This window comes from Astyanax mexicanus, chromosome 11 (assembly GCF_023375975.1).
Source record: "Astyanax mexicanus isolate ESR-SI-001 chromosome 11, AstMex3_surface, whole genome shotgun sequence".
Taxonomy (NCBI): Eukaryota; Metazoa; Chordata; class Actinopteri; order Characiformes; family Acestrorhamphidae; genus Astyanax; species Astyanax mexicanus.
In genome coordinates, this window is record NC_064418.1 from 1,500,922 (window position 1) to 1,526,746 (window position 25,825).

Sequence of the window (25,825 nt, forward strand, 5' to 3'; positions counted from 1 at the left end):
AACGGCTTTGAGAAACATGTGTGATGCTGCTAATGGTTGCGAAATACTGCAAGCTGTTAGCCAGTGTGTGTGTGTGTGTGTGTGTGTGTGTGTTTGCGTGTGTGTGTGTGTGTGTGTGTGTGTGTGTGTGTGTGGTCATTAATGATGAAAACATGAACTTGTTGACACCATGTAGACAACTGATATAGAAATAGCAGTTAGCACTTTAGCTACAGCAATTAGCAAATCAGCTACAGGTATTAAGTTAGCTACAGTCAAGACATACGTGTGTGTGTGTGTGTGTGTGTGTGTGTGTGTGTGTGTGTGTGAAAAGAGAGAGTAATTTGTCACCTAACCTGTAACTGAATCACTTCTTTTGTCTATTAAACACAGAGGAGCACACCCGGAGTGTTGAGTAATAAAATAAGTGCCATACCCATGACACACTGATATGCCAAAACTCATGGGACAGAAGTATTAAAATTAAAGTGTTAAAGAAAGTGTTATCTCAGCGAATGGCCTTATCTATAGAAGCTGTGTAGTGTTTTCTTCTAAATTATTATTATTTTTATTATATTAAATAACATAATATACACAAATTAAACAAACAAATTAAAGATTTCCTTACAACAGAGAGCCCCTCGAAAAATAAACAAATAAAAATAAGCATAAGTTACTTAAATTAATAAATAAATACATAAATAGTCAAAGCAGATTGAACAGGAGAGATCAGAGGTATTTTTCACTTTTGCAAGTTTTCTCTCTCATCCTCTTTCACTCTCTAATTCTTCTTTTTCTTCCTTTTTTATTTATTTCTAATTTATTTTTATCCCACTTTCTCTCTAATTTACAAGGCCAATTTACCCAACCCACGCCTCTTTTCGGAGGAAAGTGCAGCGACTCGGTTCTGATACATCAGCTCACAGATGCAGCCTTGAAGTGATAAGGGAAAAGAGCACCATCTATTGTACTGTACCCACCCAGAGAGAGAGCAAGGACAGTTGTGCTCTCTCAGGGCTCCGGCAGCTGATGGCAAGCTGCATGACCAGGATTCAAACCAGCGATTTAGCCTGCTGGACTACTTTTTATTTATTTTTCTCACATTCGTTCTAATTTTCTCTCTCTATTTCTCGCCTCTCACCTTTCTCCCTCATTCTTTCTTTTTTTTGTCTGCCCCCTCTCAAGTTCTCATTCTTTTCTCTCTCTCTTTTCTTTCTATTTCTCTCTGTCTCTCACTTGCTTATCTTCTCTCTCACTTTTATCTACACTATCTATTTTTCTCTCTTACTTTTTTCTTGTCTTCTATTCTTTCTTTATCCTTCTTTCTCCATCTTTTTCTCAGCTGCAAATGGCTCCTATTTTCTTTAAATCATTGTTTAAACAATAGTGCTCAGTTCCAATTGCAGTGTTGTGAATTAACAACTAAAAAAGGACATTTTTCAGTTTTATTAATTTATTCTGAGACCTGTTCATATTTTACCTGTTCCTGGTCTGACCACTAGATGTCTCTGTTCTTCACCAAATCAGCTCATTAAAATATATAAAAAATTAAAGAGTTACTCAACAAAAACCTCACAGCTTTCCTCACAGCTTCTGGGAAACGTTTCTGAAGCGAATCGTAACGCAATACTTTTCCCAACATTCATTTATTCATAGTGACTCACTCTTATGTCCAGATTATGACATCAGGAGCACCTGAGATTCAGGGAACACCTGTTGCCTGCATGTGTTAACACATGTTCCTACATATGCTTACAGGGTTTAGCAGATAGAACTGGTATTAAAGTGCAGAAATAAAGTTTCTTTGGGAAAATAAGAGAAATGCTTCCAGTTTTTTGGAAGTTTTACACAGTTGTAAGTGAGATCTGTGTGGATACAGACTAAAAAATCTCCTAGATAAGGAAGAATAAGCTGTGTGAGGACTTCAATCTCAAGACCGAGGGCTAGTTTGTAAACTGTGGCAGGATCTAAGTTAAAAATCTGCCACAGAGGGGTTGGATGGGCTTAATGAAGGCACTAGGCGGAGTTTTTATCGTTTTCTCCTTCCTGTTCGCTCCCAGAGGAGGCTCTTCCCACTGAGGAGATTAGAGAGCTAGCGCGAGAGAGAGAGAGAGAAAGAGCGAGAGAGAGATAGAGAAAAAGAGAGCGAGAGAGAGGCAGTGGAGTTTGCTCTACTCACTTGTGTGGACTCAATATAACCCCCAGTTTCTCTTTTTAAGTTTTAGCTCTAAAAATCTCAAATCTCTATGTTGTTTGATCACATGTTTAGTCAGATTTGGTCTTGGTTATCTACTTCCCCTCAGGCTTGTTCTCGGATTTGACAGAAGAAGATGAAGGATGTGATGCTTTTTTCCCTCCTTTTTTAGGGGTCCAAGCATCTAATGCTTGATAGGACCATGAAGAGACTTGGTTTATTGGTTTATTGATCCTACACACATACTTAACTTTTACTTTTATATTCACTCTGGATTCTCATTTTTTTTAATGGAGAATTGAAAGAAAAAAAATTCCTAAAAAGAACAATGTCCGGACAAGGAATACTCAACAGCGTCTTCTCCTGCTCATCAACGGGAGCCAAGACTTTCTCCAAAAGGAAACTGAGACAGACTCGAAGTTTGGACCCGGCGCTGATCCGGAACTGTGGGACAGAGCTGGATGAGAAAAGACCAGCCGCTACGCCGATTTTCCGAGTCCCTGTCGACCATCTATCAGCCCCAGACCCGGATTACGATCTGAAAAGTGCCAAAAAAAGGAGCCAAACCCAGGACCTGCCCCTTCTGAGTCCAGCCCAGCCCATATTCTCACCTAAAAAGTGTCTACAGAAAGGTGTGCCACAGGTGGATGCTCTGGACACCTTCTCTGGGGACGTCTGGAAATCTGGGGTAAGACTGACAAATATAAAATACAGTAAAAAGATTGGACACAGCTTCTTATTCAATGTTTTACTTGTGGATTTACTAAATAATTCTATTTTTTTCATAGTTTTTCGATGACTTTAGCATTAATTCACAATTTTGGAACTGTAGATGAGTTCATATGAGAAAAGTAGTGGTGAAACCTGTTATTCTTCTTTTAGTGTAGGATATTTAATTTGATATACAACTCTCTGGATCATATACACTAGTAATAAAAAAAATTGGGGGGCTATTTCGGGATAATCTTCTTTTAGTTCATCTAGCTGATCACTGATACCAGTCAAGGGCCCTCTTGAATGACACATTATCTTTTCTTAGAAAACATAGTAATAATGAAAGATTGTGTATTGCTTTTGTAATGTTCTGTGCATTCATTTAGGTGCCATTCTTTTATCTTTACATCTGTTGCTGCTGTACTTTTGGTGGTGGTTAGTGATGTTTGTTAGCTCTGCAGTGTGATTTACTCTCTAGAGGGGTATCCTGTTATTGTTGTATAAAAAAGTCTTTATGTTGCTTCCTCCACAAGGTGGATTGGGTTTACACATTCTACAAATCGTCAATGGCATATTATGATATTTGACTTAACATCAGCTAATGCTACTGAATACTACTAGATACTACTGGATATCCAGTCACATACATCACATATGCTGTTGTATAGAAGTGGATTCTGTGTATCATCTACGTACATTTTCATATTCAACTTGATATGTCATACTCGGTAAAATTTTCCAGAAAATGGTTGCAATTTCTTTTTTTTTTCATGCATGTTTATTTCCATGGTGTGTATTGGAACAACACAAACAAAATTACATATTTTCACACTAAAAATGGACCAGATAAATCAATGGCAGAAATCAAGCTTTTTACAACTCTCAACTGAAATTTTTGGATGACTCTTCTTTTGCTAACTGCTTCAGATTTCTTATATTTGAAGGATGCTTTATATTTGAAGGTTTTCTTGAAATAATTCTATTGGTCTGTTCATCAAGAAACTTTAGCACAGTGTAAGAGGCAGTTTGTCCCTCAACAAAAATGAAGATTTGGTTTTCATTGGAGGTAAAACCTGCTGTAGGTCTGACTGTTTCCATCCCCCACAGAAACTGTGATGGTTTATTGATTATTTGCAGCATTGTACCAGGAGAACAGAGCAGCACAGGGTCCAGCGGTTGCCTGTTTCTCGTGCTGTGTTGGGGGCTGAGCTCGTTGCCTGGGCTGGTAGACGCAGTGTGGATGTTTGGCAGGCTGGTGTTTACAGGCAGCTGCTCTTTGGCAGGCGGTCGTTCATTTCCTCGTGTGTACGTTACTGTTACACACTGTAAACTCTGCAGCCCAGCGCTGCCAGGAAAGACGCTCTCAGATGGGGTGATAGCGTGATAGCTGCGGACAACAGGAGCGTGGAGCAAATCAATTTCGCCAAAATACACAGAGTTTTCAGCATTTTCACTCAAGCTTATACCCTCCCTCTGAGACGTTATGTACGGAATGAGCCTAAAAATCAATTAGTCTCCCTAAAATAAGCCTTTTGTACGGTATGGCACAATCTCATTTCCTATTTTATCAATTGGCCCTCTGTTTTGAGTGTGCACATCTTTCTTTAAAATGTCTGTATTTCTTTCTTGTTAAATTTTTTTTGTATTTTTTATTTATTGAGGAGTCTCTTGCAGAAGAAAGAAAAATACACAATGCAAATGAGAAATTATTATCGCTGAACAGAAACAACATCAATTTCTTTTTCCCCCGTTCCCTTCTTCTTTTACCCGTTTCCTCCTACCCGTAACCCTTTCCCTCCCTCTCTTTATCTCAATTAACTTACTTGCACAAACCCACACAAACAAACATGCAAACACAACAGGACAAAAACCTAAAAAAATGAATCCCACTTATCATAAAATTCTGAGAGTGAGTCTAACTTTCTCCAATTTAAGGAAATTAATCAGTTTAAACTTGTAATAATCACTTTATTACCATAGTTTGATATATAGTTTCAATTTCCCATTGCAATTTTCTTGTTTCCTTTAAACAAGCATAAACAAATAACTAATTAGCTAATTTTCCCATTGTGCAAATTGTGCAATAAATAGCAGAGTCTCCAGCATTTAAGGTGGAATGAAAAAATAAAAAAGTTAAATAAAAGCTAATTTCAGCTCCCCATCACAGTGGAATTAAAAAAGGGACAATAATAATTTATTTCTACACCACCAGCTCCCTGTTCGAAGATATTATGCACGATAAAGCCTTAAAGTTAAAACTACTTAACTACTTAACCAGCAGATAGGTTGCTGAAGTTTTGCTCTCCACTGCTGTCTCTTCAGGTTTGAATGACAGGTTTGTGGGTTTGATATTCTGATTCGGCAAGCTGCCACGTCTTGCTGCTCCACAGCACTGCTCCTCAGGCATCCCTAACAGCAGTTGCCCACCGCTCTGGGCATGCGTGTGCACACCTTATATCATGGCGTGGGTTTGCTCACTGTTATATTTGTATGTATGCATGTATGAGTTTACAGCATGGATGAGTTTAAACCTGTGGCCACATTCTGCCTGTTTGTTGAGCACAAGAACGGCGAATATGGTTTTCTTATCCTGTGTTTATTGTTCTCCTCCAAGCGTGTTAAGCTCCAGTTGTGTTGCATTAGTTTTGAGGAGTTTTGCAGGTTTTTTTCAGGTACCCTATTTACTGTGTGTAGCTACATATGTACGTCTGGACCATCCAGATATTCTATTAGAGGTCAGAAGATGGTACTACAGATGGAAAACTCCTAATTACACAGTCTGAATGTACAACAAATATGCAGTTTAGCCTCCAGGCCTGGATTAATCATGCGTAATCTTGTTTGGTCTCTCACTCCGTGTTGTCTCATTAAAAGGAATTAAGCACTGTTGATGTATAGGACTGAGGCTTATCGGATAATGTGTTCATTAAAGTGAGGATCAAAGGTGTTCTATCTTCAGATAACGGACCTTCAGTTGGCGTAGCGTTTTTTATCGATAGCTGTTTGATTTGGAGTTTGGAGGTTTTGTCTCTGAACCTGCATGTAGATTTATGAAGAACCTCGGTTACGTTGTGCTTCAGTGCCTTTGGGGGGATTTTGTAAGCGAGCTTTGATCTCTCCACGCTGGATAAGATACAATAGAAAGGAAGCTGGAGACAAAAATAACTTCTTCCTGATGATCCAGAAAGACCAAATCCCTCAGAGCACTCATGCTTGTAGGAATGGCATGTTTTTGGAGTCTGCTGTTGCTCAAGCATTAACGAGGTCAAGAGAAAGAGAAAGGGGGGGGGGGGGGGGGGGGGAAACAATTCTGATGTTTAAAGCCAAGCTCAAAAGAACACGATTGTATGAATGAAGTTACACTCATGTAGCACCTTTCTAGAAACCTAAGGAAGCTTTTACAATCATTTCCATCACACACAACTCATCATACACCAGTTGGAAGTGGCAGCCAATAGCGCACAGCATACTCTCAACTGGAAACAACCATCCACTTGATGGACTGCATTTGGCACTGCAGCATTTTACCCAGGGGCACACAATCATACATGCATTTGCACACACACAAGTTTACATAGACCAGATAAATTTAGAGTGTTCAGTTTTTCTGGGGTAATTTTAGAATATTTAGTTTTTAACTGATTTCCATGTTTTTGGACTCCCCGGAGGAAACTCACACAGACACAGGAAGAACATGGAAACTCCACCCAGATCAGGACTTGAACCCAAAACCCCAGCATTGGCTGGCGAATGTACCAACCACTAAGCCACCATTCCACCCTAATGTGTTAGATCTACACTACAGTTCAGGGGTCTGAAATACAGTATATAGCTGAAAAAAATAAGCTCAAAAATTTGTGTTTGGATGATTTGGATGATTATAACATTGCTTCTTGGCATTAAAACAGCCAATTTCCCTTTTAAATGGTGCCACATTTGTAAGAAACATCCTTTTAATGCGATAGACAGGAGGGGGAAGGCAGTTTGACCACCTGAACCCCTGCCCATATTTCATAAAACACACTTCTAAACACAGTACAGTTAGCCAATACAAAATAAAGGAACAAAAAATAAACACTACAAAAACTACTTCCCTGGTCAATAACGACATTATATTGAGTGGTTCCTGCCCTCCAGCCTAGGGAACTAAACAAAGCAGAGCTCTATGTGGTGTGGAACATATAGGTGTTCCTTTCTTACCTGCTTGAAACCTCAGGTGGCACAAAGTAATAAACTAATATCTCTTATAAAACAAAGAGAAAAACAAAGAGAGATTTGAGTCACTTTCATATGTGATCCTAAATCGGATACATACAGTATCTGATCCAAGCATATGTGACATGAATATGAACGGTCAAATCGGAATTCATTCGTCTTTTTTTATTCTTTTACACATTAGCATTAGCATTAGCGCTACGTGCTTCTCTTCTCTCATACCCACACTGCATCTCTTGGTGCAGCTGTGCAGCTATAGCTGCAAAAAAAAACAGCAAAAGCAAACCGCCTGTCCTTTTTTCAGCTCCTGGACCTGAGCATGAACTTCAGAGCAGCTGTTTACTCTCCACTCCAGCAAAAGATGCTCCACATATGAGCTGCTAACTCATCCATTTCCCTTTATAAAGCTACGAGTCTCTCCTCTCTCTAATATGAGGGTTTTTGTTGTTGGTGAAGAAGGAGGTGTTTATACAGGTATCAATGTGCAGCATGTGAGACGTTTTAGAGACAGATTCATTCACATTACACACAGATACAGATCACTTACATTTACAGTGAATGTGAACCGTCAAGATCTGAGCAAAAAATCGGATTTGAGCAACGTGGCTTGAAATGTGAACGTAGCCAAAGACTTGAGAAACACAGATTGTAGGGTCAGAAAATGCATCCAACTTAATGCACATTTGAAACCTGTAGAACATAAAGAATCACAGCAGATGGCTGTAGGTGGTTGTTGTGGATTGAGAGAGACGTTCTGAAGTGGATCTGGCCGAGAGGTTGGTGTAGTTGTTGACGTGCTCTGCGGTGCTCAGGTCTAATCGATGTGGCGTTAATCTCTCTCTGGGGTTTGCAGGCCTGGAAATAATGAGGCTTCCCCAAATTAATTTGTTTTCAGTGGGAAAGATGTGCAGCCCTGTGGGAGCAGCGCTGATGGAGAAAAGTTCAGACATTATAAATACAGCTCCTCCTCCAGCCTGTACTTATTCTACTGTTTCAGAGGCAGACAGTCTTAAATCAAACAGCTAAAACTGTTGAATCTGTTTGCGGGAATCTGTTTTAGAACCTGCTTTTATCAAGATCCTTCTCTCTGCTTTACTCACTGTCAAAAATACAAAATTCTTAATATAAACAACATGCATAATAATGTATGCAGCTAGCATTGTTTTTTACTGTACTAATTATTTATATTACTGATTAAATATCCAGCTCTAGACCAGCATTTGCTATCTGCTGGTTTTGGTCATTCTGAGCTGATCTTAGTTTGGTAATGCTGGTCAACCAGTTGATGTAGCTCAACCAGCTTGGACCAGCTGGTCATGCTAGTCCTCCTGACTGGTCTTGCTGATCCAGATTGATCATCCCAGTCATGACGGTCCTCCAGAGTGGTAATTCCAGTCTTGTTGATCCTCTAGGCTGGTCCTGCTGGTCATCTCTAGATTGGTAATGCCAGTCATAATGGTCCTCCAGATTGGTAATGTTAGTCTTGCTGGTCCTCCAGACTGGTCTTGCTGATCATGCTGGTTCTCTGAATATATCTTGGCTGATGTAGTGTATTTGGAGTGTGTGTGTGCAGGGGGGGGGGGGGGGGGGTGTCTGTGTAAATATTTTCATAAAATAAGTGCTGTGTTTATTTTATTAAGCTGCAGCTTCCTTATATATAGAGTGCAGGACTCACACACTGCCCAGAATTACACACACAAAAACACACTTTTTACCATTTCTTATGTCCTTACACGATTGGCATTTCCAATGAAACAGCCAATAAGTGAACCAATATACAGTAGTTGGTGTTACCACAGAAATGGCAAAGTAGTACAACTATATGTTAGGTGTTTCCAATAAAATGGCCAGTAAACTCGTCTATTTGTTGCAAATAAGCAGGGCAGGGCTATATAGTGGGTGTTTCCTGTGTAGATGTGTTTCTGAAAAAAATGTCCAGGTAGTGCAACTGTATGGTAAGTGTAAACCAATATTATAAGTGTTTCTAATAAAGTGGCCAGTGAACCCACCTATAGGGTAGGAGTTTCCAGTAAACAGGTCAAAGTGTGTACCTATATAGTAGGTGTTTCCAATACAATAAAACACCCAAAGTGTGCCATTATGCCATTAAATGGTCCGGTAGTACAACTATTTGAAAACTGTATAGTAGGTGTTTCCAATAAAATGACCAGTAAGTGCATTGTGTATTTAATTTTCAAATACAATTGCCATTATGTTCAAATATAGCTCTGGGAAAAAAATAATAGAGCACTTAAAAAATGATGAGTTTCTTTGATTTTACCAAGTTGAAAACCTCTGGAATATAATCAAGAGGAAGATGGATGATCACAAACCATCAAACCACCAAACTGAACTGCTGAATTTTTGCACCAGGAGTAAAGCAGCATAAAGTTATCCAAAAGCAGTGTGTAAGACTGGTGGAGGAGAACATGTTCAACAAATATTGATTTCTGAACCTTTTTAGCACTGCTAATGTGTGTTGGTGTATTGCGTTTACCTGCAGCTGTGTTCTCAGTTCCTCTGTCTGTAACTGAGCTTCACCAGAAGCATTTTACTGTGATTTATCTCTGTGTCTCTGCTGTGCTGAGCTGTGCTGTGTATCCTAGATTTTCTCCAGTAGAGCGCCACAATAACAGGAAGACGGAGCTGACAGTGTTTCACCTGCACGTTAAGCCCTGCACATCGTTCAGGCCTTCAGAAACAATAATGAAGGGATAAGGCTTCGATCCTGGCCTGGCTCTGGATCTGCGGCTCTTTTAATTGGGGTCGTTTTTTATGCCTTCTTTGGTCAGACATCGTCTCTGTACAGTCTGCCCTGAGGGATGAACTGTTGACTCGGCTGAAACACAAATGCATGAGAATAGCTCTCTGTAATATTCAGATTTAGAGATTTAGACAACATACTATTAAGACAACTACATATTAGACTTACATGAGTTTTTATAGCAGGCCATTCTGAATTGATATGCATTAATTGAGTAAAAAAGTTAGTGCTTTACTTTACAGCTACAGTGGTACTTTAAAGTTTATTAAATCTTTAGTAATTTAGTGATTTCTACACAAATATGACCAAAAACATAATCAAAACCGAACCAAACAATCTAGACTAAAATATTAGACTTGTCCATTTATTTATTGAGAGAAAGTAATTATTAAATAGTAACTATGACAGAACTAGGATGCTAGAATATACTAGAATATCTAGAGGATACACAATTTTACTGTGTCGAAGAACACTGTTTTAGGACAACGCATTATTTTATGTGCATTTGTAAAGACAGACTGTGTGGCTAAGTGCTTGATTTTATACAGCCCTTGCAATAGAACTGTATAAAATAGTTGAATTTAAGATAAAACTGAGAGATGTGTTAAAATACTTTTATCCATACTGTATATTGTATGTGTTTACTTCTGTTATGGTTATACGGTTATACGTTGGCTTAGTGGTTAGCACATTATCCTCCCAGCACTGCGGTCTTGGGTTCAAGTCCCTATCTGGGTGGAGTTTCCATGTTCTCCCCGTGTCTGCGTGGGTTTCCTCCTGTTTTCAGACTCTGGTTTCCTCCCACACTTAAAAAAGATGGAGATCAGGTAAATATGCCGACCTCCAGGTGGACGGGGTTGTTTCCGGTTGAGAGTATGCTGTGCGCTATTGGCTGCCATTTTTCACTGGTGTGTAGGTGAGTGCTGAGTGTGAATGGTTGTGTATAAAACTGTTTCTTTGGATTTCTAGAAAGCCACTTTATAAGTTAACCTTCATTCATTCATTCATTCATGTAACTAGTGCACGTAACGTATGTATTCTTGTTTGAAATAGCCAAATTAAAATGCAGTAATGATGCTTACAGTAGATGTCAATGCTAGGTTTTGCCTGCAGTCACTCATAAACCATGCAGACAAGTGGCAGAGTTGAAATCATCTTAAGTAAAGCGACATCTGGTTTACATGAAGCTCGCCTCAACTCCTGTTTCTTTCAGCAAGGCCTGGCATTCGTCCCTGACCACATATTTCATCCCGCTGGAGACCGGTCCAGTTTAACCAAGCTTTATAACAAACTCTGCAGAGAGAAGGACGTGTTTTTGTCCCTGTTTGAGGTCTTGATGTTCTGTTTCTCACAGTAAAGAACAATATACCCAGCGTCTCAACTTAGAAGTGAGGACAGACTGGAAATGTATAAATAACTAGAATAAAAGTAAAATAGAAATTGAGGTTGAGTGTACTGAGTGTTATTTTGTCATCAGGAGGTCACAGGTTCAATTCCACAGTGATGCCACAGCCATACGTCAGTGTCCAGACAGTGATAGTCACAGCCATCTCCCTCTTAGTCTCTTTGCGTGGGTAGGATTGTCCTATCTTGTACTTTTTTGTTCTACTACAGAACAGTTTCACCTTTGGAAGAATCCAGCATCACGTCAGCATGCTAAGATTTTCCAACCTGGCTCACTGTTGAGAACATCACCAGGCCAGAAACATATTTAGCGAAGTAGAGGAACATTTCAGCCCAGACTCTTACCATTAAAGGCAAGTTTCACCTGAAAGTTCTCCTATCTGCTAATGTTCTGTCATCTTATGTTTCTGACACAGTTACTCATGAATGCTGGCCTGTTGCAGAGAATCTAAATCTCAAACATGCAGAACTGAAAGTTCAGTCTTTGCTGATTTTGTTTCTGTGCTGCTCAGCATCAGCGATTCTGGTCCATCGAGTGTGAACTGGTCTATATGAGCAAACCTGGTTAGATTTAATAAGAGGGGTTTCCATCCAAGTTCCAAGTATTAATTTTAAGTATGTATATTACAGAACTGAATGAAAAAGGCCAAAAAAGATAGAACAAGGTGAAAAGGTCAGAATATTGGCAAAAATTCCCCAAATTGTCCCCAGAGCATCTGGAAAACCATGCAACATTTTTTTTGCTTCATTTTTGTGACCAGACATACAAAATATGTTTAAAATATGTTTAACATCTTTGGAGTGGCAATGTCACTACTTGATGTCAGTAATGCTCTTGTGGGACAGAATACAATCAAATCCTCTTCACAGTAATCTACCCAGGACAGATTCTGGGATTGTCTGGGGGACGAGAGGAACTTTGGAGGAGCTGTGGATGAATTGTGCGGTTCCATTCATCTCTTTTCAGAGTGAATATTTGCTGTTTGCTGGTGTTTTCTATTCTACTCAGATACAAACATTCATACAGTGAGGAACAGCAGCAGGAGCTCCTCAGATAAAGTGCTGTTTCCTTATTTCTCTCCAGGCAGGATGGAGCAAGACGAGTGTTTGACTCCACAGAGCTGAGCTACCTTTACTACAGTGTATTAGTTTGTTATGCTAACTGGTTAGCGTTAGCTAGCGAGCTGTATCTGCTTCTTTGTTGGTGCTGTTCTACCCTCCAGTATACCGTATGAACCGCAGCAAAGGGGGGCAGATTCCTGGCTAATACCCTTGATTTCAGAGGAAATCTTTGAATGCACATTATAAACGACTCTATTGCTGTGTTTAATATCCTGTGGGTCTTTTGCTTTAGTTTAATTAGAAGCAGGCTGGGGGAGTGATTACAGCCACATGGGGCTAAAAAGGGATGTTAAAGCAAGTGTTTAGTGTTTCCTTTATCCTGAGCCCCCCCTAACTACCCCCTCCTCTTCAGTATAAAGTGCCCCTGCCCCCCTGCACTACTCTGAGTATTCAGGTCAGCTGAGCCGGGTTTACTCGTTCTGTTTCCGCTGCAGTTGGATGTTCTGACCCTCCGGCGCTGGAGCTTTACGTTATTGTTTCACGTGGGTTCAGACATTCCACAGACCACAACAGTCTGCTGCCCACCCCATCCCCTCGTCTGCTGCCCACCCCATCCCCTCGTCTGCTGCCCACTCCATCCCCTCGTCTGCTGCCCACCCCATCCCCTCGTCTGCTGCCCACTCCATCCCCTCGTCTGCTGCTCGTCTGCTGCTCGTCTGCTGAACCTGTTTACAGTATCTTAGAGTACTGTAATGCACAAAAAAGTGTAGATGTTTAGTGTAGAAGTTCAAAATTCTGTTTACTATTAAAAGACCTTTAATAAACACATTCACACAGCCTGTTTCTGTTTTAGCTGTTTTTTTCTTTTTACCTTTTCATTTATTTTATTTATTTCGTCTTTTTTATTTATCTAATTTTATGTGTTACCTTTTAGCCCTTTTTAATTTTTTTATTTAATTCATTTCATCCTTTTATTTTTTTATTATTGGTTTTACATTGAACTTTTTACCTTTTTGTTTCATTTATTTCATCTTTTTATATTTTATACTTTTTATTTTATTATTATTTATTTTAGTTCCATCAATTACTTTTTATCCTCTATTTCTTTAACAGTGTTTATATTTTATTATTCCAAATATTTATCTCTTTGTTTTATTGTTTACATTTTAGCCTGAATTATTTTAATTTGCCTTAATTTAATCTTTTAATGTTTGCTGGTTTTTATAATTTAAATCTCTTTTATTTTGTAAATGCTCAACTGCATTAAAAAAATGAGGGGTAACCTAATGTACAGTTGCAACAAAATGTGTATGTGAACCCTTTGGGACTAATTGGAAGATTCTGTTACTACTGATTAATTCTTACTAACTAACTAACTCGGATAAAACACATTTGATAATTGGATTAGCTACCTGCTAACATGCTATCTGATTCAATCCAGTGTTTCAGAAGAAGAATATCGGGATGATTGATGTCCAACTTTCCAAATGTGCTAAAATGTCTGGTACCAATTTGTTGATTCCAGAATTAATCAGATTGGCTCTCTGAAGTTTTAATCATGGGATGTTTGGAGCAGTTTATCCAAACACAACAAACTGCTGAAGAGCTTTTGTTTCTTTTGGATCACTGGTTGGGCTAAAATAGAGACATTACTGTGAAAAGGAACAGAACAGAGGTCTATTTTAGATTTGAAAAGTGTGCTTTGAGTTATTGACCATTTCTGTCTTTCTTTTTGAGGTTTTTGTCAGTAAATTGTGTTTCATTGACCTGATTATGTTTTGTGCTCAGTTAGGTGTGTTCCATTAATTAGTTTGATGGGTTTTGATTAGTTTGGTGTGTTCAACTAGTCTGTTTGATGGGTTGTGGTCAGTTAAATATGTTCCATTGGTATTTTTGATCGGTTTTGTTCAGTTGGTTGTGTTCCACTGGTTTGTTTGGTGAATTTGGGTCAGTAAGGTGTGTTCCATTGTTTTTTTTATGGAATTGGGTCAGTTATTTGGGTTCCATTGGTTTGTTTGATGGGTTTTGGTCAGTTAGGTGTGTTCTACTGATCTGTTTGATGAGTTTGGGTCAGTTTGGTGTGTTCCACTGGTTTGTTTGGTGAATTTGGGTCAGCAAGGTGTGTTCCATTGTTTTTTTTATGGAATTGGGTCAGTTATTTGGGTTCCATTGGTTTGTTTGATGGGTTTTGGTCAGTTAGGTGTGTTTTACTGATCTGTTTGATGAGTTTAGGTCAGTTTGGTGTGTTCCACTGGTTTGTTTGATGGTTGTTGGCCAGAAAGGTGTGTTTCATTGGTCTGTTTGATGAGTTTGGGTCAGTTAGGTGTGTTTCATTGGTTTGTTTGATGGTTGTTGGTCAGTTAGATGTATTCCATTGGTCTTTTTGATGGGTTTTCTTCAGTTAGATGTGTTCCATTGGTCTGTTTGATGAGTTTGGGTCAGTTTGGTGTGTTCCACTGGTCTGTTTGATGGTTGTTGGCCAGTTAGGTGTGTTTCATTGGTTTGTTTCATGGGTTTTGGTCAGTAATTTGTGTTCCACTGGTTTGTTTGATGGGTTTTGGTCAATAAGGTGTGTTCTACTGATCTGTTTCATGGGTTGTGGTCAGTTAGTTGTGTTCTACTGGTTTGTTTGATGGGTTTTGGTCAGTTGGTTGTGTTCCATTGGTTTGTTTTATGGAATTGGGTCAGTTAGTTGTGTTCCATTGGTGTGTTTGATGGGTTTTGGTCAGTAAGGTGTGTTCTACTGATCTGTTTCATGGGTTGTGGTCAGTTAGGTGTGTTCCAACGGTCTGTTTGGTGGATTCTGGTCAGTTAGGTGTGTTCTACTGATCTGTTTGATTGGTTTTGGTCAGTAAGGTGTGTTCCACTGGTGTGTTTGAAGGTTTTTGGTGACTATGCTTGTTCCCATGGTTTGTCACAACACTGGAAAAGGAAGTGACCTGCATGCTTGACCTGGTCACTGTAGACTGAAAGACATTTCCCAGCACACACCACATGAGCCTTCACTTCTCATTAGTGTAGGTAGTTTTACCAGATTTTATTATTTCTATTGTAAATGTGGTAAAAAGTGTCTGTTGATGTTTATGGTAAAAAAGTGATGTTGGTACATAATGATTCATGAAATATGCAGTATAGATTAATCTGATACTTTAATGTAATTATGTAGTAGTAATTTGAAATATTATAATTCATTAATTTTCAGTTGCTAATCCTCTTTAAAACAACAAATGTACTCTAAATGTTAAGAGACAGTAAACTGAACATGGCCCAGATTTCCGAAAGTGTTTTAGTATTAAAATCATTTGAATTGGTTGCAAGTGCTCAAAAGCTCAGTCCATATATTTTCACATGTGAAAATATGATAATATGTAGGATTTAGGTTAAAATTAGAGCTGCAACCAGGCCTGGATGTGCAGTAATCAGTATAATATAATATCTATATTAGTATATATAATGTCACTATAATACTATAAAATATCAATATAGCATTAGCATCAAAGCTCTGGATGTCTTTGCGTCACTTCTTTATCCAGTATGTACTTTATGATACTGTATTTCACTAATGTGCTGTGTGGTGTGTGGACCTGTAGAGGGAGCCAAAAGCCTGGAAAAGCTTCTGCATCTACGTATTCTCCAGTTAAGAGCAGTATAATTACATTTTTTAAATTTATAATATGCTTTACTTTATCCAATTAAACAGGACTAATTATACTCTCTGTAATGAAATGGGCATTTGGTCAGTGTGTTTTTAATACCGTCAGATGTGATATTGATGTGTATAATTTATCACAATAACAAATGTATGATAATGTAATACAATATTGTCATATTTCTCACTGCTATTGTGAAGTTAATTGTTAGTATTATATATCAATAAGAGCTGTTATTGATGTTAATGATGATAGTAGTGACAGTTATTGCAGGACGGGAGTCAAAAGTTTGGACACACCTTCTCATTCAGAGTTTTTCTTTATTTATTTTCGTTCATGTAGTTTATTTTACTTATTTCTTTTACATTAGATTAATGTTATTATTGTTATTATGTATAAAGACATCAAAACAAAGGTTGATTAGTTTATTTATTTATTTTTTCTATATTGTAGGATAATAATATTATTGTATATAAAGACAAATACATAAATCAATCATAACAACTGTAGAGTAGTGTGGAGTTACAATATGTGTATTTCTTTTCTGGAGAAACACACTTCTGCACATTTTTAATTCGCAATTACTTTTCTTGAAATTGAAATGGAAAAAAATAGCATTCAAACTTACATATAAAAATATATAAAGAATAATATAATAACCAAAATAAATGTATTTAATAGATATATTTATTATAGTAAGGATGTTTCACAGACTGCTATACTGTGTACAGGGGTCAGGCTGCTGTAATGAAGCTGTAGCTACGTTTAGTAAAGGGTAAAACACACACACACACACACACACACACACACACTCTTCAAGTACAGACTCGCTCACTGGGTGCTTCCCTCAGCACTCTGCCTCCGCCCTCGGCCACTTTCCCTCAGAGTAAACACCCACTCCAACAGACAGACAGAGAGACAGACAGAGAGACAGACAGAGAGACAGACAGACAGAACCACATGGTTTGGAGATAATGGGAGACACAGCACAGATCGTGAGTCACAATATTTAGATCTTTTAAAGCTTTAGACTCAAATTTTTCAGATGTTTTAACTCATTAATGTAACAGTGCTGCTGATTCTGTGCACTAATGTACATAAAATGTACATCAATACATTTCTAATATACAACAGAGGGCTTCAAAGATATAAAATCTACTTATGTGGCACAAAAGTAGACTTTTAATGTAGAGACATGGGTTTATACGTTATAAAAATGACAGAGGTTCAGCAGTGTGCTTTTAAGGTTCAAAAGTGAGTTTCTACAGCAGTAGAAATGGTAGAAATGGGACAGACATGGGTTTATAAGGTATACACATGCTTCGAAGCTTTAGAAGTACAAAAAAATTGCTTCTACAGCAGTAATATTGCACAAAGAAAGGTTTCAAGGCACAGAAATGGTACCTGCATGGGTTTATATGGTATAAAATAGGCTTAGAAAGCACAGAAGTGGGTTTCTTTGGTATAGAAGTTGGCTTTAGATGTGGAGAAGTGGGCTTTTAAGCTACAGTTCTGGGATTTTGCGGTACAGAATAGCTTTTCTAAGGTGGGCTGAGAAGTATACTGTAGTAGCAGAAAATGCTTTCTGAGGTGTGGAATTGGGTTTGTTAAAAACAGATCTGGGATTTTAATATACATCATTTTTCTTCTAAGGCTTTTAATGCACATTTATTAGTATAAAATGGATTTAGAAGGTACATATGTTTATAATGTGCTTTATTGTTGTATTATAGATGTAGATGTAGTCGCCTGTAGTCTGAGTCCTGCGCGTTGAGTGCTGTCTGATTAAAGAGATTAGACTGTGTACAGGATGATCTGATTATTATCTGTTTATAGAAGAGGAGGCTGTAGATTCTTCTCTTTGGGTTTAGTGATGGAGCAGAAGAATGTAGAGGTGCTGAATAAAGATATTGGTCAGAATAAAGCAGTGGGAGGGGCTTGTGTGTGGTCTGGAGTGAATTTATCTCAGAAATGTTGTTGTTGGAGGAAATGTTGGATGCAAATGACTCAGCCGTTGTTGTGAAAGGGTGCATTCTGCTGAAGGTCAAAAAAACGCAGGTTGTCTCTAGGTGTTGCAACTGCTGGATATGCAAAGCATTTTTTGTTTAATTTATATTAAAAACAAAATATATTCTGCTATAATCTGATGAAGTGAGACAAAATACATCCGGATTTGATATATCAATCCCCCGATCATCCTTCTCACCCACTTTATACAGATATACAGTTGTACAGATTTAAAGTTAATAGATATACAGTACACTACCGTTAAAAAGTTTTAGGATACCCCTATTGTTTAGTTTATTTATCTTTATCTTATTAATGACTTTAATACTGCAGTTTTTCTCCTGTCTAGAATTAACTCTAATTCTTCATTTCACTGCTGAATCTGAGCTAAAAGCTAAAGCTGCTGTTTCCATGTGGGTCAGTCAGACGTCTTCCTGTAGCAGTTTTTTTTCCTCCAGTTTCTAAGAGTCTTTATTTGAAGGTGTAGAAACAGTACTCACCGCTCTCTGGCTTCATCTGTAATTTCTCTAAAGAAAAGACATTAAACTAAAATTACATTTTTGTTTTAGTTTTTGTTTATTTGTTTTCCTTAAAAGCCATGGCAGTTGACTAGGGATAGATAGATATATTTAATTTAATCAATTTAGTATCAATATATGAATATTCTTAATAAATAAAAGTGAACTGCTCTTTAAATGTGTATAATTGCTTTATTATGCCATTATGTCACTATTATCACTGTGCCATAACATTACCCTGAATTAACAATAATATCATTTATCACCATTATTCCAGGGACAACATACCGTCCGAATAAAAAAGTTATAATGACAGGCTTTTTTAAATTCATTAAAATAATATCATAATTCCTAGTGCGAAACTGGCGGAAAATGTTGCTGCATATTTTTTTTTTTTATCCAAACCTGTTAGATTTTCTGCTCTGTCAGATGCGTTAAAATCACAGGGACCAATCAGAGCTGAGCTTCAGTGAGCTCAAATGAGCCTTAAATTGCTCATCCTCTAAACGTAAACTATACAACTGCAATTTAAATATAATATATTCCAAAGCAGAGCTGAAGGAGACACAAGGAACATAAAACTATAACCCCCCTCTCTTACTGATGAGAAAAAAAAAACAGAAAGCAGATAGAGTTTCTGAAATAAGGTTTTTTATTGTTTGGTAAAATGAAGGTTAATATATATAATCACGCATATATACCTTATCTCTTACAGTATCACAATATATTGCAACATACTGAATCATATCCTCTATATCGTATCGTATAATCGTATCATATTGTGAAGTTCTTTTCAATACACTTTCCTGTAGTGTAAAAGTGTAAAAGGTTTTTAACAGTGCTGCAGGTTGATGAACTACATTATATTAGATTATTATTGAGATTAGAAAATTACAGAATAATATTATTTGATCATTTTTAGCAGCTGCAGTAAAACAGTTCTATGCTCAACAAGAAGTTCTCTGTGTTTGAGGAACCATCCAAGACAGCACTCGCTGACTCAGACAGTTTGGCTAAAATTAAAGAAATGAAAGTTGTTGGATGGAGGAGAATCAGGAGTGGCGGTTGGTTAGAGAATAAAGAAAGTGTAAGAGATCTCAGTGATGGTGCACAGTGGCATGTGTGCACACGCTCATCATCATCTGATTCACCACAGACAATCAGATTCTGGCAATAATCCATTTAACACATTTACAAACACTGCAATATAATCTGATACTGAGAAAACTGTAGTCTCTGAGTCGACAGTCTGACTCATCTTTACTGCTGCTCAGAAACTCACTGAAACTCAGCATGTGATGAAAAAGCCACAGGAGAATGTAATGAATTTATTTTTTTATTCTATTCTAAAACGGTTCTAGACCTTGTTTAACAGTTTTAGTACTGAAATAAAAATCTAAAGTCACTGTTTCCAAGGAAGCTATTTTACTGATCCATAGGTGAGTCATTGCAGCTTGCTTTAGGGCATGTCACTGTGTCTTTGCTATCGTAACGACGAGAAAAGTACTCCTTGCTCAGCTAGAAAATGCACAAAATTAATCATGGGAATATTTTTGGCATAACGTAATGTGAAATAAATCAATCAGCTTGTCAGTTGCCATTTCCTTTAAGAGTTAGGTGAGCTGAGCGCTGACTTTGGCGGATTGCTATTTTAATGGCGCAGTGCTTCTGCACTTTTAAGCAGAGGAATAAACGTCTGGCTGTTGACATCTCTGTATGCTTTTCCAGTCATCTGTATTTTCTGATTGGCACTCTGTGCTGGGTCACCTCCTCAGTGCTTGAAGCAGTTCTAAAGGTGGACAGTGGTTTCCGGTTGAGAATGCGCTGTGCATGATTGGCTGAAGCTTTTCACTGGTGTTTTTTGTGTGTGTGGAATGTAACTGTAAGTGTCCTTGAGTGCCTTGAGTGGCAGAAAAGCGCTATATTAGTGTAATTGTAAATAAGTAAGCTTCTGTTTTTTCACACATGTTGAAATATGTGAGATTAAAAGATTAAAGTAAATTATATCTCTTTTAATCTGATCTGAAATAAAATGGGAAAATGCTGTCATTTACAGAAGCACTATAATAATCTGATAAATGCTGAAGTCTGATATTGAATGGTCTATTACTGGTGTATCACTGGTGTATCACTGGTGTATTACTGGTGTAGTATTGGTGTATTACTTGTCTATTACTGGTGTATTACTGGTGTATTACTGGTGTATTACTGGTGTATTACTGGTGTATTACTGGTGTATCACTGGTGTATTATTGGTGTATTACTGGTGTATTACTGGTGTATCACTGGTGTATTACTGGTGTATTACTGGTGTATCACTGGTGTATTACTGGTGTATTACTGGTGTATCACTGGTGTATTACTGGTGTAGTATTGGTGTATTACTTGTCTATTACTGGTGTATTACTGGTGTATTACTGGTGTATTACTGGTGTATTACTGGTGTAGTATTGGTGTATTACTTGTCTATTACTGGTGTATTACTGGTGTATTACTGGTGTAGTATTGGTGTATTACTGGTGTATTACTGGTGTATTACTGGTGTATCACTGGTGTATTATTGGTGTATTACTGGTGTATTACTGATGTAGTATTGGTGTATTACTGGTGTAGTATTGGTGTATTACTTGTCTATTACTGGTGTATTACTGGTGTAGTATTGGTGACTTACCGGTGTATTACTGGTGTATTACTGGTGTATTACTGGTGTAGTATTGGTGTATTACTTGTCTATTACTGGTGTATTACTGGTGTATTACTGGTGTAGTATTGGTGACTTACCGGTGTATTACTGGTGTATTACTGGTGTATTACTGGTGTATTACTGGTGTATCACTGGTGTATTACTGGTGTATTACTGGTGTATTACTGGTGTAGTATTGGTGACTTACCGGTGTATTACTGGTGTATTACTGGTGTATTACTGGTGTATTACTGGTGTATCACTGGTGTATTACTGGTGTATTACTGGTGTATTACTGGTGTATTATTGGTGTATTACTGGTGTATTACTGGTGTATTACTGGTGTATTACTGGTGTATCACTGGTGTATTATTGGTGTATTACTGGTGTATTACTGGTGTATTATTGGTGTATTACTGGTGTATTACTGGTGTATTACTGGTGTATTACTGGTGTATCACTGGTGTATTACTGGTGTATTACTGGTGTATCACTGGTGTATTACTGGTGTATTACTGGTGTATCACTGGTGTATTATTGGTGTATTACTGGTGTATTACTGATGTAGTATTGGTGTATTACTGGTGTAGTATTGGTGTATTACTTGTCTATTACTGGTGTATTACTGGTGTAGTATTGGTGACTTACCGGTGTATTACTGGTGTATTACTGGTGTATTACTGGTGTAGTATTGGTGTATTACTTGTCTATTACTGGTGTATTACTGGTGTATTACTGGTGTAGTATTGGTGACTTACCGGTGTATTACTGGTGTATTACTGGTGTATTACTGGTGTATTACTGGTGTATCACTGGTGTATTACTGGTGTATCACTGGTGTATTACTGGTGTATTACTGGTGTATTACTGGTGTAGTATTGGTGACTTACCGGTGTATTACTGGTGTATTACTGGTGTATTACTGGTGTATTACTGGTGTATCACTGGTGTATTACTGGTGTATTACTGGTGTATTACTGGTGTATTACTGGTGTAGTATTGGTGACTTACCGGTGTATTACTGGTGTATTACTGGTGTATTACTGGTGTATTACTGGTGTATCACTGGTGTATCACTGGTGTATTACTGGTGTATTACTGGTGTATTACCGGTGAATATGTATGTAAACATGATTAATGGTGGAAGTCACTCCCTGAATGAGACACTTCCTGTTTCTTTGTGTTAATCCAGGGCTTTGGCATAGAGCCCACACACTCACCTTCTCACTATAACTCTCACTCATGCTCTCACTCACGCTTTTACACTCTCACTAACGCTGTCACTCACTCTCTTACACTCACACTCACGTTCTCACACTTTTATGTATTTATGTTACACGGACAGAGCACAGAGTCGCTGTCGTTCCCAGTCTCTTCCACTGTGTTATAATATCACTGACAGTTGGCTGTGGAATCTTTAGTAGTGAGTAGTGACTGATAGTGAGTAGTCACAGTGCTGATTTAAACCCTTTTTTACTCTTTACTACGTAATTCCATATGTGTCCCGCAAATGATTTCATGTCTTTAATATACATTAAATAAAGAAATAAAGAAAAACACTGAATGAGGAGAGGTGTCTCTGAACTTTTGACTGCTACTGTAGATGTTTAGTGTTTAGTGTGTGTTATAGTGTGTGTATGTTTTGTTATTGGCCTTTTGAACATCTGTAGAATACATTACCTGAGTTTGAACTGAAGATCTTCGATGTCCTTGTTTTATTGTTTTATTAAACAGTGTTGACCTCTGCAGCTGAATAGCAGGAAGTCCTGGTCTACAGTAGTGGGCACTGCACTGGCTATTGTTAGAACTCCGTTTAGAAGTGTGTGTTGTGGTAAAATAGCGTGTAGCATAGCTGTGCTCTTCTCAACCAACGTCACTTTTTAGAGAAAAAGAAATAAACAGACAGTATAGAAGGAATTACAAGCTTTTATTATATAAATAAGATGATCTAAAAGCACGAAAACCATATTTATACCAGACCTTCACATCGCTGTATTTTTCACACGGGTCAGATGGGTCAAAGCGAGTGATGATGGTCTGTCCTGTTATTGGAGGGAATGTGAAGCAGATTGTGCTGACTGTGCTGCTGTGGGTTTTGGGACTTTTATGTTGAATGAGGAGCAGAACAAAATATGGCTAACTATATATAAAACTCTGGATAAAAATAAGAGATCACTTCAGTTTCTGAATCAGTTTCTCTGATTTTGCTATTTATAGGTTTATGTTTGAGTAAAATGAACATTGTTGTTTTATTCTATAAACTACAGACAACATTTCTCCCAAATTCCAAATAAAAAAATATTGTCATTAAGAGCATTTATTTATTTACAGAAAATGAGAAATAACAAAAAAGATTCAAAGAAAGTTCAGAAATCAATATTTAGGGAAATAACCCTGGTTGGTTTTTAATCACAGTTTTTTTCATGCATCTCGGCATCATGTTCTCCTCCACCAGTCTTACACACTGCTTTTGGATAACTTTATGCTGCTTTACTCCTGGTGCAGAAATTCAAGCAGTTCAGTTTGGTGGTTTGATGGTTTGTGATCATCCATCTTCCTCTTGATTATATTCCAGAGGTTTTTTTTGTAAAATCAAAGAAACTAATCATTTTTTAAGTGCTCTCTTATTTTTTTCAGAGCTGTATATTACAGTATAGTATATTTCTGGAGATTCAGATATATATTCTAAATTTGTCATTTAGAATATAGAATATAGCCACAAGAAAGACCTATTTCTTTTTATATCTTGGGTTAGCCGCTAACCATGGCTAGCCTTAGTGGAAACCTGTAAATCTGAGCTTACTGTAAATAACCGGGTGGGCTTTGCTTACCAAAATGAACAGTTTTCAGGAGAAATCTGTGTATGGACTCAATTTATGCAATTTATATACAATCTTTTTGAAAACCATTTTTAACACGAGCAACAAAGGGTGAGAGAGGAAGATATACACACACACATAGTGAAAGAGTAACAAATACAGTGTCTTGTTTGGTTTCTCTTCATGCTTATTTGACAATGAGGTTTCTGTGTGGGAGGGGATTGCGCCACATGAAAGACACAAACACACACAAAAACACATTAAAACACAGTGTCATGAAGCACTGGAGCGGATTATGAGCAGATAATCTGCACTTTGTTGATAAATGCATGAGAAAATGATTTAAATATTTAAATACAATATTTGTCAAAGAAAACGTAGATATTTGTAGATTATCCTCCAAAAAACACCAAGACATGTTTAGTTACTATTACGAGCTAAAAAAAACCTTTTTAAACAGTTTATAGCCTTTTTTTGTTCGAGTAAGCCTGGCCGTAACTGATTTGGTCACGCCGTCCTCGCCCGACCCTCTTGTGTGTGTTTTATTTCTCAGGCGAAACCGTCGCTCTCTTTTATCTCCAGTAAAGACGAGCTGGAGGCTGAGCTTTCTCAACAGGCTCTTGTTGAGACGTGTTTGAGATCGTGTGTGTAGCGTGGAGGACGTTGTGATGTAAATGAAGACTGAAACCTGAACAGTAGGGATGTGTTTATAGGGGTCTGCTGCTGCTGCTGCTCAGCACTCAGAACATACAGATCCTGAAAGGACTGATAGAGCAAAAAAACTGGGGGTTAAACAGTGAGATATTTCTAATTTAACCCTTTAAGGCTTGAGCTATGATGTAGTGATGAAAAAGGTACGAATGGTATTTTCTGTTTGTGATGAACACAAAAGAAGACTCTAATATTCTGATATAAACTCTCTGTGAAAAACTATTGAATTGTTTCTTTTTTATTGTAATAATTGTAAATTATTTTATATTTGATATTGGTATACCGTATATAAAACTATAAAAATTGTTTTAAATCACATAAAATTATTAAAATTAGCTCTTACTTTACCTTATTGGTTCTATAGTGCTGCCATGCTCTAATGTATGGGTTGAATGTATGGCAGTAAGCTAGATTTAGCTTAGTTTTAGTGTTAAATATGTTTAATGTAAGTTAGTAGAGTTAGACAGCTAGTGTTTAGCTTTATCCGGACAGGATTAGTTTCTCATGGGGTTCTGGGGTAATTTTCTCTCTCTTTTATGGGTTTTTTTATCCTCTGTGATTTTATTCCCGTCCAGAACGATCATGTACATGTTTTTCTCAGACGTCCTCTGAGATAAAAAAAAAATTATAGGCTGAATTATTTACTGTTTTTCTCTGAACTCCGTGCTCCTCCGGTAATTTTAGTCCCGTGCGGACGCACATCTCTGAGTTTCGTCTCCTCGCCTTTAATAAAATAGATATTTGTCCACTGCCGTGCATCGTAATTACAGTTTGGGCGCTCCGCGGTTTCCACAGAGATCCACATAAAAAACACAAAAGCGAGTGAAAATGAAGGAGCTACTGAACTCCGTGATGTCATGTGACCGAGAAAAACAAAAGCCTAAAAACTCACTGGTCCTCCTGTTTTTTCAATTGTAGTCCAGAAGCAGGAGTTTTATCACTAAAGAGTAGAAGAGTAAAATATTTTTTACAGACATCCCCCTGAGAACATAATCCTGTCTAGGTAGGCTTTTAATGTTCAGCATTTTTGTTTTTATTTAGCACAGTTAGGTAGTTTTAGTGGCTCACAGATTTTACACAGATTACCCCACAGGGAGTATTCTAG

The 25,825-nt window shown here is 37.7% G+C and overlaps 1 protein-coding gene across 1 annotated transcript in view; it reads left to right on the forward strand.

The window, feature by feature from the left end:
- Positions 1 to 2,128: 2,128 nt before the first annotated feature.
- The window catches only part of LOC103027003 (rho GTPase-activating protein 6-like), a 40,783-nt gene continuing 17,086 nt past the window's right edge, over positions 2,129 to 25,825 (forward strand). Inside the window, exon 1 of the mRNA XM_049485275.1 lies at positions 2,129 to 2,861. Within this exon, the coding sequence (XP_049341232.1) occupies positions 2,502 to 2,861 (360 nt within the window). The 5' untranslated portion in view covers positions 2,129 to 2,501. The remainder of the gene's footprint in view (positions 2,862 to 25,825) is intronic.